The sequence below is a fragment of the Thamnophis elegans genome, chromosome 6, assembly GCF_009769535.1.
Source record: "Thamnophis elegans isolate rThaEle1 chromosome 6, rThaEle1.pri, whole genome shotgun sequence".
Lineage (NCBI taxonomy): Eukaryota > Metazoa > Chordata > Lepidosauria > Squamata > Colubridae > Thamnophis > Thamnophis elegans.
The window spans coordinates 15,133,928-15,152,650 of NC_045546.1; the positions used below are offsets into that span (position 1 = coordinate 15,133,928).

The 18,723-nt window shown below is 38.3% G+C and overlaps 1 protein-coding gene across 1 annotated transcript in view; it reads left to right on the plus strand.

The window, feature by feature from the left end:
• YAP1 (Yes1 associated transcriptional regulator) overlaps nucleotides 1–12,424 on the plus strand; it is a 91,092-nt gene extending 78,668 nt beyond the window's left edge. The window contains 3 exon segments of the mRNA XM_032219305.1: nucleotides 6,013–6,140; nucleotides 8,404–8,516; nucleotides 10,500–12,424. Of these exon segments, the coding sequence (XP_032075196.1) occupies nucleotides 6,013–6,140; nucleotides 8,404–8,516; nucleotides 10,500–10,738 (480 nt within the window). The 3' untranslated portion in view covers nucleotides 10,739–12,424.
• The last annotated feature ends 6,299 nt before the right edge of the window (nucleotides 12,425–18,723 follow it).

Sequence of the window (18,723 nt, forward strand, 5' to 3'; positions counted from 1 at the left end):
TTAAAAAAAAAATAAACAAGTTATGAAAAATCTCCTGTTGTAGCTTCATGCAAGATGATTAGTCCAATTAAATATCTACAAATGATGAAACTAAGTCCTGGGATAGACATTATTGATGTCTCATGTTACTTCAAAATCAATGTGAATAGGACAAATGTTGGACTCAGGAAATACTGTAATGTGATTAGGAGATATCATCTGCCTGATCTTGTCTGATTTCAAAAAGCTAACTGGATTACATTTACTTAGTAATTTGGATGTAGGATCAAGAAATTGCACGATTATAGGTAAGACTCTGGAATTGAGAAAATCTCAAAAAAAAATGGCTCTGGTAAACCCTGGTATTGCTGCCAAGAAAATGACATCACCCATCAAATCACCAATAATGGAGTTTGACTTGAATATTTTATATATATATATTTTACCTAATTAAAATACACTCTTCAAATTTTTGCTCATAAATGTTGCTGACTCTCAAGCAAAAGAATGAACAATAATCTCTGTAATCTTAATTGTTACTATGTTTACTTGCTTGAACCATTGGTTATTTTTGTTCATAATCTCTAATTCTGGATAAACTTCTGAAAGTTTAAGGTAGGATTCTTGACTATCTATCTGTCCATATTTATTTAAATATGTAATATGAAATTGGTAGAAGCCGTCAGTGTCTTAGTCTCCTTGGATTCCAGAGGACTACAATCTTAATCTTAAATTATTTTTTTTCATTTTGTGTTCTTACTTTTTTGTTATCCAAAATATGAAGCTGGATTACATAAATTTCTATTTTAGGACAAGATTCCTTTATGGTTATTCATAACATTGTGAGTGTGCTTTTTAGTATATTAGAAGCAATAATCTGACTGTTTATCATATAATCTATAGTGAAAAGTTCTTAGAGTTCATTTCAGCAATGAAACCATTGTAGAGAAAGTTGGTTCAGATGATATGGCAGCAATTAACTTCTTTCTAATTATTCCTGGGAGTTACTTACTTGTAGAAATACCCATGTTTCCACGGCAATAAGACTGGGTCTTATATTAATCTTTGCTCCAAAAGACACATTGCGGTTTATTTTCTGGTTAGGTTTGTTTTGGGGGAAATACAGTACTAAATGCATCCATCTGGTTGCATCTTAACTGGAGGTTATTTTGGGGGTAGTGCTTATGAGCATCCTTAATGGCGGGTAACGATCTTAAACTGGGGGTATTTTGGGGCGTAGGGCTTATGAGCATCCTGAAAAATCATGCTAGGGCTTATTTTCCAGTTGGGGGTTATTTTGGGGGAAACAGGTAACATCAAGGCTGCAGATTCATGTGAGATCATAGGTTCTTTTGATTAAAAATAACTTAGATTAATGAGTCAAAGGAGTAGTTGATAACTAATAGCTCATGTAACAAAACAAAAAAAACTTGCCCCAGAATACCTCAAAGCCGCATAAATTGAACAGCCATTTGAGGATTGCAGTCCTGTATATCCTTTTGATTCCACTACGTAAGCCTGTTTTTGTCATTGTTGCTTTCCTCAACTCCACCCTTAATCATTTTTACCGTGTTTATATTCAGTTAGATCCTGAAATTCAACTCTGTCTATGTGACACCTGTTTAGTCACTTTCAGGGCCCTCTGGAACACCAAGACTAGATTGGTGTCCATGTCTAGAAAAGTCTCTAAAAATAAAAGGGCCAACTGCCTAATAGATTTATTTTGGCTTGAATCTAAATATTCTTTAGCCTGTGGAAACTATGAGTAGTTCTGCTTAAAGTCATTTGAAAGATTCCATTCATATTTGGGAACTCTATTCCGTATACTCACTTGCTTCTGATTGGTAATATTAATATCTACAATGAAATAAAAAAGTTACAATTATAAAAATGGAAACATAGCCAAGATAGTTTAGAATGTGAGTGTGTGGGTTTTTTTTTATTCAATAGACATAACTACCAAGCAACAATGGGCAACACAATGTCAAAAAGGAAAAAAAACAGTAATAAACCAACAAATCAATAGAATGCACAATAATTCACAGAAAAACATTGAAACATTCTGTCAGCTCACATAATATCCTAGCTCAGGGCTGAGGAAAAAGCCAGGACTTACCGAGAAAAAGTGTTGCACCATAATAATGTTTTCAGTTTTAATTTGGATTACTTATCTGTAACTATTACAGGTAGTCCTTGACTTACAACAGGTCATTTACTGACCATTCAAAGTTACATCATCACTGAAAAGTGACTTATAACTGTTTTTTACACTTACAATCGTTGTAGCATCCCCATGGACACATGCAGAGGTGTGTTCCTACTGGTTCGGACAGGTTCAGCTGAATTGGTAATGGTATGATGGCCTGGGTCGCAGAACTGGCAGCGACCCAGGCCTGACACGCCCCCTAACCCTAACCAGACACTGCCATCTTTTTTGGGAGTTCTGCATATGCGAGAACAATTTCTATTGACCTGTGCATGCACGCATAGCGCGAATCCGACAAGAGTAGACCGGCCATAACACCACCTAGGACCCACCCCCTGGTCACATGATTTACATTCAGATGCTTGACAACTGACTCAACATTTATGACAGTTGCAATGTCCCATGGTCATGTGATTTCTTTGGTGACCTGAGAAGCAAAATCAATGGGGAAACCAGATTCACTTAGCAACTGTGATGCACTTAAGCAATGTGGCGGGGAAAGTTGTAAAATGGAGCAGACTCACTTAACAAATTTCTCACAACAAAAATTTTAATAACATAATTTTGGGGCTCAATTGTGGTTGTAAATTGATGACTACCTGTACTAGCACTTCACCACTTTTTTTTAAAAAAAAGCTACTTTTAAGTTATGGAGATTTTTCTTTTAAAAATACTCCTTTTTTTTACATAGAACTTTATTTAATCTACAACTTTTTTATATTCCAGAAAATACATCCAAATAATAATGTTGTGCCACTACAACAACGTTGTTATTGTCCCGTGGTATCAGAATCTGAACTCTCACAACCCATTTTACCTTTATGGAAACTAATACATTACTAGCATATGCTTAATAGATGTCATTTTTATTCCAATCTTGAATATCTCAGTTTGACAGAGTTGATAATAAATAAGGATATGTAAAAAATCAAGCAGTATCAGAAACCTGTCACATTAATAGCTCTACTAGATCAGATGTATTATAAATTATCCATTATGTGCAACAATAATGTAAAGAAGTTATTGTCTGCGTTTATACATTGCACTAAGCCATTATCCATAGTGGTGGAGATAGCGCCCAGGAATGCTTTTAGACTCTTATCTTAGGACCAGATGTGTTTTTCTCTTCTGTCTTCCATTCCTGGATATTTTAATAACTATTCTTCTACAAATTAACAACGCTTGAGGCTGGCCCCCTTTAATAGCAGGTAAGAGCAGCTTCCCGATCCAGCAAGAAGGGCTTTCACGAGCAACACTTCGGAACGCTGACCCTAGGACTGCATAAGACATAATTAGCGGTCCCGACACAGCCCAGGGGCATCACTCATGAATTTCCATTCCACAGCTCTAGCCCCAGGAGCAACTCAACGGGCGCCATTTTTGCTCAACAAAGATGACGGCCGCCATTTTGAAGCAGCGCAAAAGCAACAGACGCCGTTTCGATGATAGCTATTAAAATATCCAGGAATGGAAGAGAGAAGAGAAAAACACATCTTTTCCTAATATAGACTGGGTCTAAAAGCATTCTTGGATGCTATCTCCAGCCACCAGAGAATTGGCATATCAGATAAGACCAACGTCTATTCTGAGGTTATTTTGTTTTTGACCAAGAACATTGTGTGAATGTAGACACTAAGGTATGTAAAGCATGGTTTGTAACTTAGCATGTTACTTGAAGCCAATCAGAAGGTTTTTATTCAGTAAACTGTATTATCTTGTGATGTAGTATAAATTCACTCTTGAAAAAGAACACAGGAATGCTACGAATCAAAATCTTTCTCTAGAATATTGTGAAGAAAGAACTATTAACCTTCACTTCTGAAGTCACTCTTGACAACTTCAGTGGAATGGAAAAATTACTGAAATTAAAAGCATGCATATGGGGAGAACCTATATTAGAAGGCTTAATGGCATTTACAAGCAATTAAATGAATGTGGGGTATGACCTATAAACAATTGTCACAAACACATATAAATTATTTAATAATTATGTTATTAATAGGAGGTTTTGGAGTTGTATTTGTATTCCACAACTGATTCTGTGTTTTAATCTAGACTGCTCTCCAGCATAACCCTATTGCAATATTTGCCACTGCCAAATATTTGCTGATTTAATAACTAATCTGATTCAAAAAATAGCATTTAAAATGTAATTGGACAGTATTCAAGTTTAATTTCATCTTTACAGTAGCTCTTCTATGAATTTGATAGATTATTTTAGCTTGGTTTATAAAGTCCAGTGTTAAAAATTATGTACAAAACAAAGTGTTAAATCTTAATTTTCTTAATGCCAATTAGAAATGTTTGACTTTGTTTTTGTTTTTCTAAGTAATGAGGAAATAATAATTACCAGGCAGATCTTTTCCAGACTTCGTATTCAAACATTAACTGAAACCTGAATCCTTTCCGTATCCTTTTGATTTATGAATTAAAATATCAAGTTGCAAAGCCTCGCATTGGATTATATGCTATATGTTAATTCCATGATTAAGAAATCATATTACAATGCTTTTTTTATTCAGCTGCCTTTAAAACAGAACGGTCCGCGGGTTTTGTTTCTATCCAGTGTTATCTTTTATTCTGAAAACATTAATTTCATGAGGATCTTGTTGAACATAGTGGGCAGTTATGAATTACTTTTTCCTTCTTGGTATTGTGTAAGTTAAAAGCCAGGCTAATGTTTATTAAGAATGAAGGTGAGTAATATTTGAGGAGCCATTGAAGGACAGTGTCTCACCATCCCCATTAAACCTGTTGGTGCATGTCCCCATTTCTAAAGCTGCTGACACCACCGGGTAACTTCCTATGTCTCTGGTTGCAGAACTTTGGCAAACTTTCAAGGCCCTTCCCATCGTTTAAACTGGCCCTTCCCATCTCTTCAACTACCATAGCAAATCCCTTTTTAACTTTATAAGAACTTGAAATATCTCCTGTGTCATTACCATTCATGTTGCCTTTGACTTGCCCATCCCTTCTCTTAAGGCTTAGGTTCTTTTTTCCTGCAAGGTTGTCGCAATTTTTTTTTTCTCCAGCTCCACCATTTGTTTCTCAAATTATTTGTTACTGTACCACGATAAGGAGTGTGTAGGTACCAGAAAAAAAAAGGAATCCAGATAGTAAGAGTGAGGTAAATGGATGAGAGTTGAGTAATAACACTATGAATTCTGATGACTCTGATCATAGACTTACTTAGTTCACCCTTCTGTTCTCACATTTGCCAACCAGATGCCTCTTGAGAAGTTTAGAAGTAGGAGATGCGTACTTTACATTAGTACTTTCCCACTTACCGTATTTCTCGCACTATAAGAAGCAACTGGCCATAAGACGCAAGCTTAGAGGAGGGAAACAAGAAAAAAAAATACCAGGTGGAGCCTGAGAGGACCACAGATAGGTGTCCTCTAATGTGCCAGCTCTGTCTATTGACTCCTGTACTGCGGAAAAGAAACAGAAGAGACTGGCAATGACAAAGACGGAAGAGGCGGGTTTCAGAACTGTAAAAGGACCCCGACACCAAGGCTCGGCTGCTATTCACCAAAGGACCAGCACCGTTTCCACCCACTTATGGGGGATGGGGAGGGCATCTTATGGACCGAAAAATACATCAATTTCCCCAACAGTTGATATTCAGGGTCGTACCTATGAGACTGATGGAGGTAGCTTATAAAATGCCATGAGTAGCGTAGCAATTACTGATAACTGGTAAGAGACTTGTCCTAACTTTTGAAATTACGTAGCTTAGCACCAAACAAAGTGACTTCCTCTAATGTTGCAACTGAACCTTGAACCTTGAATGTGAGTTATGAATATAGTCATTTCTTAATTGGCAGGAATTGGCTCTCCGTAGTCAGCTTCCCAGTATGGAACAAGATGGCACCCAGAATCGAGTATCCTCTCCCGGAATGTCTCAAGAACTCAGAACAATGACCACAAATAGCTCAGATCCCTTTCTTAACAGGTTAGTGGCAGTAGCTCCCAGTGGTTTCATTTCACCAAAGCTAACGATATTTCAAATTCTGTTTGGTTTCTGTAATCCTCTGTTTGGGACTTTGATCTGTTCCAAGAATCCCAGCTGTAAAGGGATATTTTTTTACAGGGCAAATCTAGTTCACTCTCGCATTTCCCCCCCTCCCAAAAAAAGCTGAAGATTAAGATCTGTGGAAGTCAACTGTTCAGACTTGTAGGAAAGATTTTGTCTTCAAAGTCGTAACGTGTTCTCCCAGGCACAGGCCAATAGGTGCACAGTGACTTGGAAAACCTTTTCAAACACTAGCACTGAACTTGCTCGGGGGCTCTCTTAAAGGATTTTGCAGTATTCCTGGTTTTAATTTTATTCTTTATAGCGCTGACACACAGGAAATGGTGATAGGCTTTAGCATATCATATTACAAGGCAAGCAGGCTATTTTTTTTTCTGGTGTTAATTTATGCAGCCTCTGGTTACTAGTTAACAGGGTCATGTGTTTTAATGCTTCTAATTATTGAATACCCTGTTTTCCCAAAAATAAGACCTCCCCGGATAATAAGCCCAATCGGGCTTTTTGAGCACATGCACTAAAATAAGCCCTCGCCCGAAAATAAACCCTCCCCGAAAATATTGCAACACAGCAGCAGCCATGAGGTGACCATGCTCGCTGACTCCTGCGCCTCAAAAATAATAAGACCTCCCCCAAAATAAGGCCAAGCACCTATTTATAAATAAGACCCTGTCTTATTTTCAGAGAAACATGGTAGATAAGGTTAAAATGAGACATCAGTACGCACAAAGAACTGAAAAGAAATGCTGGCTATTGTTGGTACTTGGATATTGTTTCATTCAAGGACTGGAGTCTTATTTTTCAAGCCAATAAGTCAATCAAACAGAAGACAATTACTGTTTTTAATGAAATTTGCTGTTTCTCAAGGGCATTCCTCCTTCCCTGACTATCATATAAATAGTATTTTCTGAATTTTCTGAATTCTGGCAGTCCTACAAAATTCTAAATTCAAGGATAGGGACTACCATAATTAAACTCTTGCGGATATCTGGAGCCCCCTTGTGTATTCTATATTTCTGCGTAGGTTATAGTTAAAATATCAGACATTGTGGAACAAGTGCATTTTTAAAGTATAGATAGTCCTCTACTTACAACCACAAATGAGCCCAAAATTTCTTTTGCTAAGCAAGACATTTGTTAAGTGTACTTTGCTGCATTTTACAACCTGTTTGGCAGTTATTTAATATCAATAGGAATGGCACTTAGACTTATATACCGCTTCACAGTGCTTTACAGCCCTCTCTAAGCATCTTACAGAGTCAGCCTCTTGCTCCCAACAATCTGGATCCTCATTTTACCCACCTCGGAAGGATGGAAGGCTGAGTCAACCTTGAGCCTGGTGAGATTTGAACAGCCAAATTGCAGGCAGCCAGCAGGCAGCAGAAGCAGCTTGCAGTACCGCACTCTAACCACTGCGCCACCCCAGCTCAACTTGCTTGTCACATGAATCTGGCTTCCCCATAGACCTTGCTTGTCAGAAGGTCACAAAAGGGGGGGGGGTGTCACGTGATCCCAGGACACTGCAACTGTCATAAATATGAACCTGTTGCTAAGCATCTGAATGTTGATCGTGTGACCATGGGGATCCTGCAAAGGTTGCAAGCGTGAAACAAAGTCATAAGTCACTTTTTCAATGCCGTTGTAACTTTCAACCATCACAAAATGAACTGCTACAAATTGAGGACTATCTGCACACTTTTGCAGTGGGTCAGTCAGTAGCGTAATAGTGCGTAAACTAAATTTAGATTAGAATTCTCAAGAACACAAGCAAATTAGAAGGCATTGCCAATTTTTTTTTTTAATGTTGCCCTAACGGAGCTCTGCCATTACTGACTTCTGTGAATTTATTTTTTTTTATTTTTTATTGAGACGCACAGACTTACCATTTTGAAAGATTGCAGCATCGTAGCATTCGAGAAGTTAGGTGGTGGCAGCAAAGATTAGTCAAGGTTGTGGAAGAAATTTATTGTGTTGGGAATGGATGTCACACCATATGCTGCATTGTGGGAATTGAAACCTGCAGAATTGAACCTTTAAAGAATTCCCCTTCGCGGACTTGTTTTAATATGTGTTTTTACGAGGAGAACATCATTCAACCCTAACTGCGAAAATGAATGCTTTGGATGATAAATGCTGGCTGTTTTTCCCATCAGTAGCTTAAATTGACCTAACATTTCCCTTGCAGTGGGACATACCACTCCAGAGATGAGAGCACCGACAGTGGCCTCAGCATGAGCAGTTATAGTGTTCCTAGAACTCCAGATGACTTCCTTAATAGTGTTGATGAAATGGATACAGGTGAGGGTCATTTCCTTCCAGTTGCTGTCTGACTGATGCTTCTTGTGCCTTGTTTAACTAGCAGTAAGATGGAGGGGTGGGTAGGTTGCAGTAGAATGAGTGAGACAATGGAATTGTCAGGCGACAGAAAGGTAACTGGATGTTACTTTCTTCAGAGAACAAGGAATTCAACTATATGCCTCACAGCGTTCTGCCCGAAACTTAGCGTTTGTAAAGAGGAAAAAAATGCTTTGAATTTATAGTGATTTTGACAACAATATTATACCTTCTTCAAAACCAACTTATTTTATGTGTGGCCAGAACCTGAAAATAACATTTAACACAGCACAGTACTTAAGTACAAAATGGTTCGGTTGATATCTGCATACGTGGGACTGATTGGGGTAGATTGCAAGGGTGACACTGAAATATAATTTTATGGCGTTTTATTCTATTTTACATCCCCTGTTTCCCTGAAAATAAGACCTCCTTGGATAATGAGCCCACTTGGGCTTTTGAGCGCATTTGCTAATATAGGCCCTCCCCCGAAAATATTGCAACGCGGCAGCAGCCATGAGGTGACCACACTTGCTGCCTCCTGCACCTCAAAAATAATAAGACCTCCCTGAAAATAAGGTCAAGTGATTATTTCGGGGGTCAAAAGAAAATAAGACCCTGTCTTATGTTCAGGGAACATGGTAATTATGTATTAAATTATATTGTATCTTATCCTATAACTATTGTATTTTATCTTACTCTTATTTTAAATGGTTTGTATAGGATTTTATTGCTGATATGTGTTTGAACCTTGTGTTTTAATGTGGCCTATAGGCTAATCAATAAAGCTATAATCAAATATTTCTTCTTCAGTTGTGTGCCCGGATATGAATCTGAAAAATTCATGGTGATGTCTTTAGGTTAAAATGGGCTGGATATTTTTGAGCTGCAAATCTGAACCATTTCCTAATTTACTGCTACAGAAGTTCTGCAGCCTGTCTGTCCCTGTGGTTTCAGTTTTTAAAGTTCCATATTTCCTTTCAGATTGATAATACACACTATTGAAAATTATTCCGACTGCAATCATATAGCTTATAATGTTGTTTATTTAATCCTTTTATATTATTTATTTAAAAAAACTTTAAAATTTTTAACCTTAATCTTGAAAATAGTTCCAGAATGTCCTACAAGATCAGTCACAAGACAATTCCTGTTTTCAGTCTAAATAACATCATGCTAAAAGAAAGAGATGGGGGAGAAAAACAAGTAGAGTGTTTTAAATTGATAACCCTCCCTTTAAGGCAGATGGGCCTTTTATTGTGGGCTGCTGTGAAGTTTCAGAAGAGAAACCTCGCTTTGATTTTCTCTTCCTTGAACAACAGTTGGATTGGCAGTTGTTCTTGCTATCAGTTGATGCCTCCATAATTTAATAGAATAGAATAGAATTCTTTATTGGCGAAGTGTGATTGGACACACAAGAAACTTGTCTTTGGTGCATGTGCTCTCAGTGTACATAAGGAGAATAAAATACATTCATCAAGAATAAAAAGACACAACATTTTGTGTTAGTCAAGGTTACGAATAAGTTATCAAATCGTACTAGGAAACAATAAAAAACAATATAAATTGAAAGATACAAGCAACATGGTTATAGTAAGTGTGGAGAGAGATACTAGAGAGGAAGAGAAGAATAATAGTAATGCATTCTTAGTAAATTATTGACAGCGTTGTGGGAATTAGTTGTTAAGCAGAGGGATGGCCTTCAGGGAAAAGCCATCCTTGTGTCTAGTTGTTCTGGTGTGCAGTGCTCTATAGCATTGTTTTGAGGGTAGAAGTTGAAACAATTTATGTCCAGGATATGAGGGGTCTGTAGATATTTTCACAGTGATTATTTTTTCACAGTGATAATGCTGCATAGGGTGGGGGTTGGCTTCACATGAGCAGTATTTAGAGCCACTTCAATATATATGTGCTTAATGCCCTGCTTTGCATTCCTTGTGTATCTAGGTGACACTATCAACCAAAGCTCCATCCCCTCCCATCAGAACCGTTTTCCAGACTACCTTGAAGCCATTCCGGGGACTAATGTGGACCTTGGAACACTGGAAGGCGACCCGATGAATATAGAAGGAGAGGAACTGATGCCAAGCCTACAAGAAGCTTTGAGCTCCGATATCCTTAATGACATGGAATCTGTGCTGGCAGCCACCAAGCTAGATAAAGAAAGCTTTCTGACCTGGTTATAGGGGCCTCAGGGAGATGGAATTGGAAATCTTTGAAGGATCTAAGGAGATAAGACATGTACCTTTGTTGAGAACAGTATCATAAAGGCATCTTGGCTTATGATCAGAGAGGAAAACATTTACTGAACAAAATACTTCCGATTTTATTGATCCAATGTTTTTTTTTTGTCCAATCGCTGCTGTTATATCGCTGACCTCTTTCACATTGACTCTGAAGAATTCTGTTGTTTTTTTCTGTTGCAACTACTGTTCAGCATGGTGGTAATGGGCAGGGAGAGGATGGAAAAGTTGGTATAGTATAGCTTTTATTGTCATTGTACATCATGTATACAACGAAATGGGTTAGAGAGAGAGAGAGAGAGAGAGAGAGAGAGAGAGACCAGCTATATTTCTGGATAATGTCTATCATTCCTTTTGCCCTGCTTTCTATTTGCTTGTCCTTTTCTTTGACTAAGGATGTTGTGGAGCTTCAGCTTTTGTGTATTGGCAAAAAACAAAATAACCCTTAACTAGCCCATCAAGCCAAAAAGGACGTATCTGATAAGGGGGGAAGGAGGGGGGGGAATCCATACCAATTTGGGAATAAAACATAAAATGTTTTATTGTTGGGCACGAATCATCAGACATTTAAGTGTTGGATACAGTTCTTCATGCCGCTTGATCTATATTGAGCAAAACGGACACATGCCAAGGATGGCTACTGGATTTTGCCCACTGGCAGCTTCTTAATTCCCTTAGTTAGCTTGCTCACATTTTACAGCATCATAAAGAAACCCTTTCCTACGAAAACATGGTTTGTTGCCTCTTTCGCTTGTTTTCCAAATTTTAGACCTCTTTAATTATAGCCGTAGATTAGAAAAAGAACGTTCTGTTTTGTGTATTGGTTGTTTTTGTTTTAATATTTTTAAATAGTGAAATTTTCTGACTTCACCTAGTCTTATTTAAGTCTGAATGGATTTTTTTTTATACTAAGCTAGTATAGCCAGTTAATATCAATAGTTCTATGTTTTGTTTACTGCTTTTAAAAGGATAACTTTGAATGTATTCATTAGATTAAAGAGCCTTTGGCTTAAGTTTCACCCCTGTATCCAGAATTCAAAGAAACGTCCTCGTCTTACAGAATTCTTTACCTAAATGTACTCATTTGAACATTAGCCTCACACATTCTGGAGGAGTTTTTAAAGCTTTTAACCTTGCCATTTAAGAATGGCCAACCGTCGTGCTTTTACCCTCAGCTTTGAACACGGTAAACCTTACATTGAGTTCTTAATCAAAGGACAGTATTTGTCATTGGGGAGCTTTTTAATGTTGATGAAATTGTTGGCTTGAGAATCAAGTGTCCCCAGTGAAAAGAAAATGAAGCTTTCCTGTATACATAGTTTCATGATACTGTCTGCACTGTCAGGTGAGTTTACAATATTAGCAACGGGAACACTAAAGTTAAACTATATCAAAAGCATACTGAAAAATAGGTCCATTGCACACTTAGAAGACTGTAAAGATATGTGATAGATGGCAACATGAGCATGTAGTTGGCCATGTATTTTAGTTGTAGTGATTAGCACTGAAGTCAAAGAGTGAGTATATATCTATAAACTTTACTTTTAGCAGGAATGGTTTATCCTTAAAGTTGTCTGTAGGAATTGTGATATTCCAAAGAGTATATTAAATGAACAAAATGGCCATGTTGAATATAAGCTATGATGCCTTTTTCCCCCCTCCCTTTTAAATGCATTGGCACCAATAAGTGCCTTATAGGTCTGTCAACATTCCCATTAATTTGTTGCCTTTATTGCAAGAGTTTATAATATTAACCTGTCTAGTTTAATGAAAAGAAGGACTAGGGGAGACATGATAGCAGCGTTCCGATATCTCAGGGGCTGCCACAAAGAAGAGGGAGTCAAGCTATTCTCCAAAGTACCTGAGGGTAGAACAAGAAGCAATGGGTGGAAATTAATCAAGGAGAGAAGCAATTTAGGACTAAGGAGAAATTTCCTGACAGTTAGAACAATTAATCAGTGGAACGATTTGCCTCCAGAAGTTGTGAATGCTCCAACACTGGAAGTCTTTAAGAAGATGTTCGATAACCATTTGTCTGAAGTGGTGTAGGGTTTCTTGTCTATGCAGGAGGTTGGACTAGAAGACCTCCAAGATCCCTTCCATCTCTGACATTCTATATTCTAACCATCAAGAAAAGTTTAAACCTGAAATTCAGTGTATAATTTTCAGACTAGGACAAGGGTGTCAAACTCAAGGCTCAGGGGCCAGATCTGGCTCATGGGCTGCCCTGGAAACAGCAACGGACTGGCCCCCAGTGCCTCTGCCAGCAAAAAAACAGAGCTTGGGGGGGGCATGTGGGCCTCCTACACTCCATTTTCTCTGGCACAGGGCTTGAGTCACCACAGGCACCCCCGACACGAATGACATCGAGCTGGCCTTGCCCACCAAGGCCAGGCCCACCCCCCCCCCCCCCCCCCAAACACAACCCTGGTGCAGCCCTCAATGAAATCAAGTTCGACACCCCTGGACTAGGACATGCTTAAAAAAACATAAACCCTGGACGGAGTCCAGTTCTTTGCTCAAGTTGGTAAACGTTACTTCCATTTGATGTCTTGTGAAGCAGGAAATGCCCTCTCCCTCGGGCACCATGTATTCACCCTCCAAATCTGCTCTAAAGAGATTGGCTCTTTTGGGAAAGATTTTATGGGTACAAGGAAGAGAAGTCAAGAAGTGTAATGCTGGGTTTCAGCCACGTCTCCCTTTTTAGTTGACCCGAGGATGAAGTTAAACAGTTGTAGCCTTGAGGTTTTGTCTGTGTGCGTGTGTGTGTATACCGATAAGCCACAGCTTAACGAATTATTTTTCTTCTGCGCTGCCATATCAACCTCCCAAGTCGGTGAACATGGGAATGGGGTCATACGAACAGAATCTCAGTCCCGTTAAGAGGATTCCTCTGGTTTTTTTTTTTATTTCTCCCATCCTTTCCAAGAACTACTTGAAAGCCAACTGAAACTAACTACAAATTGATTCAAATAGTGTTCTAAACGGGATAAAGGGTGAGAAAATCTGAGATCTTGCATTTGGTTTTTTTCTATACATGGGAGGAATATAGGCCCCTGTTTGAATATCAAATAGGAACTTCTAAAATTCCTGTACCCAACCAATCATTCTTGGTTGCTTTACTTGGTGACAGCTTTAAAGTTGGAACATTTTTTTTGCCCTAATTTTTCCTTTTGTACACTACACTACACAGCTCAAACTATATTTGAGTAGCACTGCTAGAGAAGTACTTACCTAAAACTCTCCTTGAATTTCTCTTTAACACTAAGCCTTCTGTATAGTACTTAACTCTAGTTACTCTTTAAGCCTGTTTATTAGGTGGGAAACGTGCCTTAGCAATCACTCGTACTGTTGGCGGAAGAAAAACAAACTAGATGCTATTACAATTTTTTTTTGTATTCAAATCTATCATTTGACAAAGTGGCTTACTCTTTTTTAGGGTATTGAAATGCAAAAGAAAAAGAAGTGTTATAGGTAGTATTTTGTATTGACTGGTGTATATATTTAAACAGATTTACTGTCCTAACTTTATGGCTTCTAGATATTTTTTAAGTACCGTGTGTTCAAAATGGGATGAAAGCTTATGAATTCTTCTGTATGTTTGGCAACATGCTTTGAAAAAAGAAATACGCTGTTTCGATAAATCATGTGGATTCACAGTTGTACCAATCAGTGTTGGAGCTCAAGCAATGCAAGGTTAAGAGCAATTAATGGTACCCTATCTTTTGCACATATGGAAAATCCATATTAAAATGACTTCACTTGCAATCAATGGGGGGTGGGGAACGACTTTTTATACAAGAGGTGGATTTGTATGTTTGTCTAAAGTGACACTTTTTCCTTTGGGTGAAAAACTTCTATATTTTAAAACGTTTTCTTTTAGAGAACTCTGAAACACAACTCTCAAATATATATATAGTTATAAATGTTATATTTTCTTTAGGTGTAAGAGCATGCCTATGTTAGATACCGTAGTAAATTCTGTTACATTATTTTCCTTTATGTAATACATTTTTCACTGCTTTTTTTGTTTTTGTTTTACATGATATAAATATATACTTTGCGCTTAACAATGTGTTTGTTTTATTTTTTAAATATTTATATTTTTAATATTGAACACATCCAAATGCTAATAAAACCCTAATATGGGCGAATTTGCACCCATAAACTGCCAGGTAACTTCAAATAATGACGAGGGGGGGAGTGTTTTTGGTTTTAATTTATAACCATATTTGAAGACAACAATTGGTGTATATTCTCAAGAAATCCAAGTATTTTTAAGAAATGTAAGCTTGGTTGGCAAGGTTATACGAGGCTGTCAAAGTGGTGCTTTGCCTATATATATATATATATGTGTGTGTGTGTGTGTGTGCGCGCGCGCGCGCGTGTGCGTGCTGGAACACCGCGAGCAGTTTCAATCAAACTTGGTACATAGATAACTTACTCTCTGGAAAAAAATATTGTGGGGATAAGACACCTAACACCACTTGGGGTGTATGTTCTATTAAGATGCAGCTTGTTGTGTCTTAAAATGGCTTCTGCACTGCCGTAAAATAGCTTCTACTGTGCAGCACAGTGGAGTTGCCATGGTAACGGCTTCACGGTACTCCACAAAGAGACTCCCTCTGGTAAGTGGAAAAATCCAACATTATAAATTACGTTTGGTCCGGACATTTCCCCCCTATAAATAAATGCCCGGGCAACGCCAGGTTATCAGCTACTTCAAAATAAAATTGTTTTGCAAAGTAGGTTAGCATGAGCAAAATACTCAATGGAGGCATTAAATTTGCCACATTTTTCAGAATGATTGTGTAGCTGCTTCAAAGGGCGCCCTGTTTTTTACAGGTATGTGCACATTCACAGACATCATTTCCAATGGGGATTTCCATGTGACTGGGGAGAGCCTTTTGAAGGAGCTGTGAGTCTTTCAGAAAACATGGCTGCTTTAATTGCTTCAAAGAGAGTGTCAAAGGGTGGGTCATTTATTTGAGATACAGAAGGGGAGAAGTCATCTGTGGAGACTTGAAACTTCACCTCTCAGGTATGTGATACAGTGAGGTGCCTCTTTGATTCAAACTACATAGCGGATTACTATCAAGTCTGCAAGATCTTTCTACTGTGGGAATGACTTTTTAGACCCCCCCCCCCCAAAAAAAAGATGGAACTTTTGGGGTTTAGCTCTTTTCGATATGCTGATCTTAAATTGCAATAATAGATTTGGTTTTGTACCCAGAGCTTGGACCAGGGGTCTGTAACCTTGGCAACTTTAAGACTTGTGGACTTCAACTCCCAGAGTTTCTCAGCCAGCTTAAAGTTGCCAAGGTTGGAGACCCTGGCTTAGTATACTCAAAAGAATGTATCTTAATGTTCCTCATGAAGGAATATATAAGTCCTCAACTTACAACAGTTCATTTAGTTACAATTCATTCAGTAATGCAACTTAAAAGGTGAAACTAATATATGAGATAGACTCATTACATGCAAAGCAAGATAGTTCAAGCCGTGATTTGTCATAATTGTAATGATTATGTCTTACAGCTCATGAAAACCCCAAATCCACAATCTCAGAGAATATTGGGAAAAGGTGCAATATTCTAGGCTCAAAGTGTCCCAGTCTAATCAGCTAATTAAGCCATAACACTTGCAAAGGGTTACTGAGCCTTTAAATGGTCTCTCAGTCTGGTTCAGTAGGAATCGTAATCATGGGAAAGACTGCTGACTTGGCAGTTGTGCAGAAAACCATCATTGAAACTCTCCATAAGGAGGGAAAGCCTCAAAAGGTAATTGCAAAAGAAGTTGGATGTTCCCAAAGTGCTGTATCAAAGCATTAATAGAAAGTTATGTGGAAGGGGAAAATGTGGAAGAAAAAGGGGCACAAGCAGGAGGGATGACCGCAGTCTGGAGAGGATTGCCAGGAAAAGGCCATTCAAAAGTGTTGGGAACTTTCACAAGGAGTGTACTGAGGCTGGAGTCAGTGCATCAACAGCCACCACACACAGATAGATCCTGGACATGGGCTTCAAATGTCGTATTCCTCTTGTCAAGCCGCTCCTGAACAACAAACGTCAGAAGCATCTTACCTGGGCTAAAGAAAAACAGACCTGGTCTGTTGCTCAATGGTCCAAAGTTCTCTTTCCTGATGAGAGCAACTTTTGCATCTCATTTGGAAACCAAGGACCCAGAGTATGGCGGCAGAATGGAGAGGCACACACTGCAAGATGCTTGAAATCCAGTGTGAAGTTTCCACAGTCTGTTGATTTGGGGAGCCATGTCATCTGCTGATGTTGGTCCACTGTGCTTCATTAAGTCCAGGGTCAACGCAGCTGTCTACCGGGAGATTGTGGAGCACTTCATGCTTTCCTTCCACAGATGAGCTTTATGAGGATGCTGACTTCATTTGCACCTGCCCACACTGCCAAAAGCACCAAAACCTGGTTCAAAGACCGTGGGATTACTGTGCTTGATTGGCCAGCAAACTTGCCTGACCTAAACCCCATAGAGAATCTATGTGGCATTGCCAAGAGAAAAATGAGAGACATGAGACCAAACAATGCAGAAGAGCTGAAGGCCGCTATCGAAGCATCCTTGTCTTCCATAACACCTCAACAGTGCCACAGGCTGATAGCTTCCATGCCACGCCGCATTGAGGCAGTAATTGCTGCAAAAGGAGCCCAAATCAAGTACTGAGTACATATCCATGTTTATATTTTTCAGAGGTACGATATTGTTCTATGTACAATCCTTGTTTTATTAATTGCATGTAATATTCTAATTTTCTGAGATGGTGGATTTGGGGTTTTCATGAGCTGTACGCCATAATCATCACAATTCCGACAAATCACGGCTTGAACTATCTTGCTTTGCATGTAATGAGTCTTATCTCATATCTTAGTTTCACCTTTTAAGTTGCATTACTGAAATAAATGAACTTTTGCATGATAGTCTAATTTTTCGAATTTCACCTGTATGTCCTGGCAGATGACATTGTTTAATAGAACCTGGAAAATGTCCAAATTATTTGATTTCCCCCTCAAATAACCTGACCCTGTGCTATGTAGGGTTTTTAAGGCTGATAAGCGGAACCTTGAATTGCACCCATATAGAAGCAGGAGCTTATGTTGCTCCCGCTGCAGTGATAGGACAAGCAAACTGCAGTGCATCCAAAACTTTGTATTCTGGATCAGTTGAAACTTCTGGGTGGTCTTCATTGCATCATTAAGCGCACACACATACTTTAGTTGTGAGTCGTACATTATATTTAAATCCTGATGGCTTACACATTAATAGCTGTGGAAGAGTTGCATGCAATTTTTTTAAAAAAAACACTTGGATCGGGTGGGGGCTTATTGCTATTAAGAAAAACTATTTTGCACAAGATATATCAGGAAAGGTTGCTGCATTAATTGAGCAACAGAACCAAACATCCACCATGTTTTAAGTTCTGGATTATTAAACACATCATTCATGCAGTGTGTTTATTGTCCGTCTAGCCTGGATACCTATAAATGCATTTCTGTCTCAAAATATTTGTTTCCAATTATTTACTACCTTAATATTCCTCATTTCCTAAGTACAAGCCTATTTCCTAAGTATAAGCCTATTGGGTTCCCAGCCTCCACATATCAAATCTTTAATATAGTCATTGACCATAAGGAGGGCAATAATTATTACTTTTAAAAAACTGAAAACATTTTTTTAAAAATCACAACAGTCTTATTTTGTGCATATGCTGTAAAATGAAAATCAACTTTTCTTTTTCAAAGCTGATCTGCATGTTCATTTTCAGCAAAGACAATTCAGAGTTTATGTGTAATATATTGTATATTACACATAATATTGTTGTCGGGTCGTAGAACTTTGTGTATATTGCAATAGCATTGTGAGAAGCATTCCAACAGTGTTTGTGACAGCACTATATTATATTTATC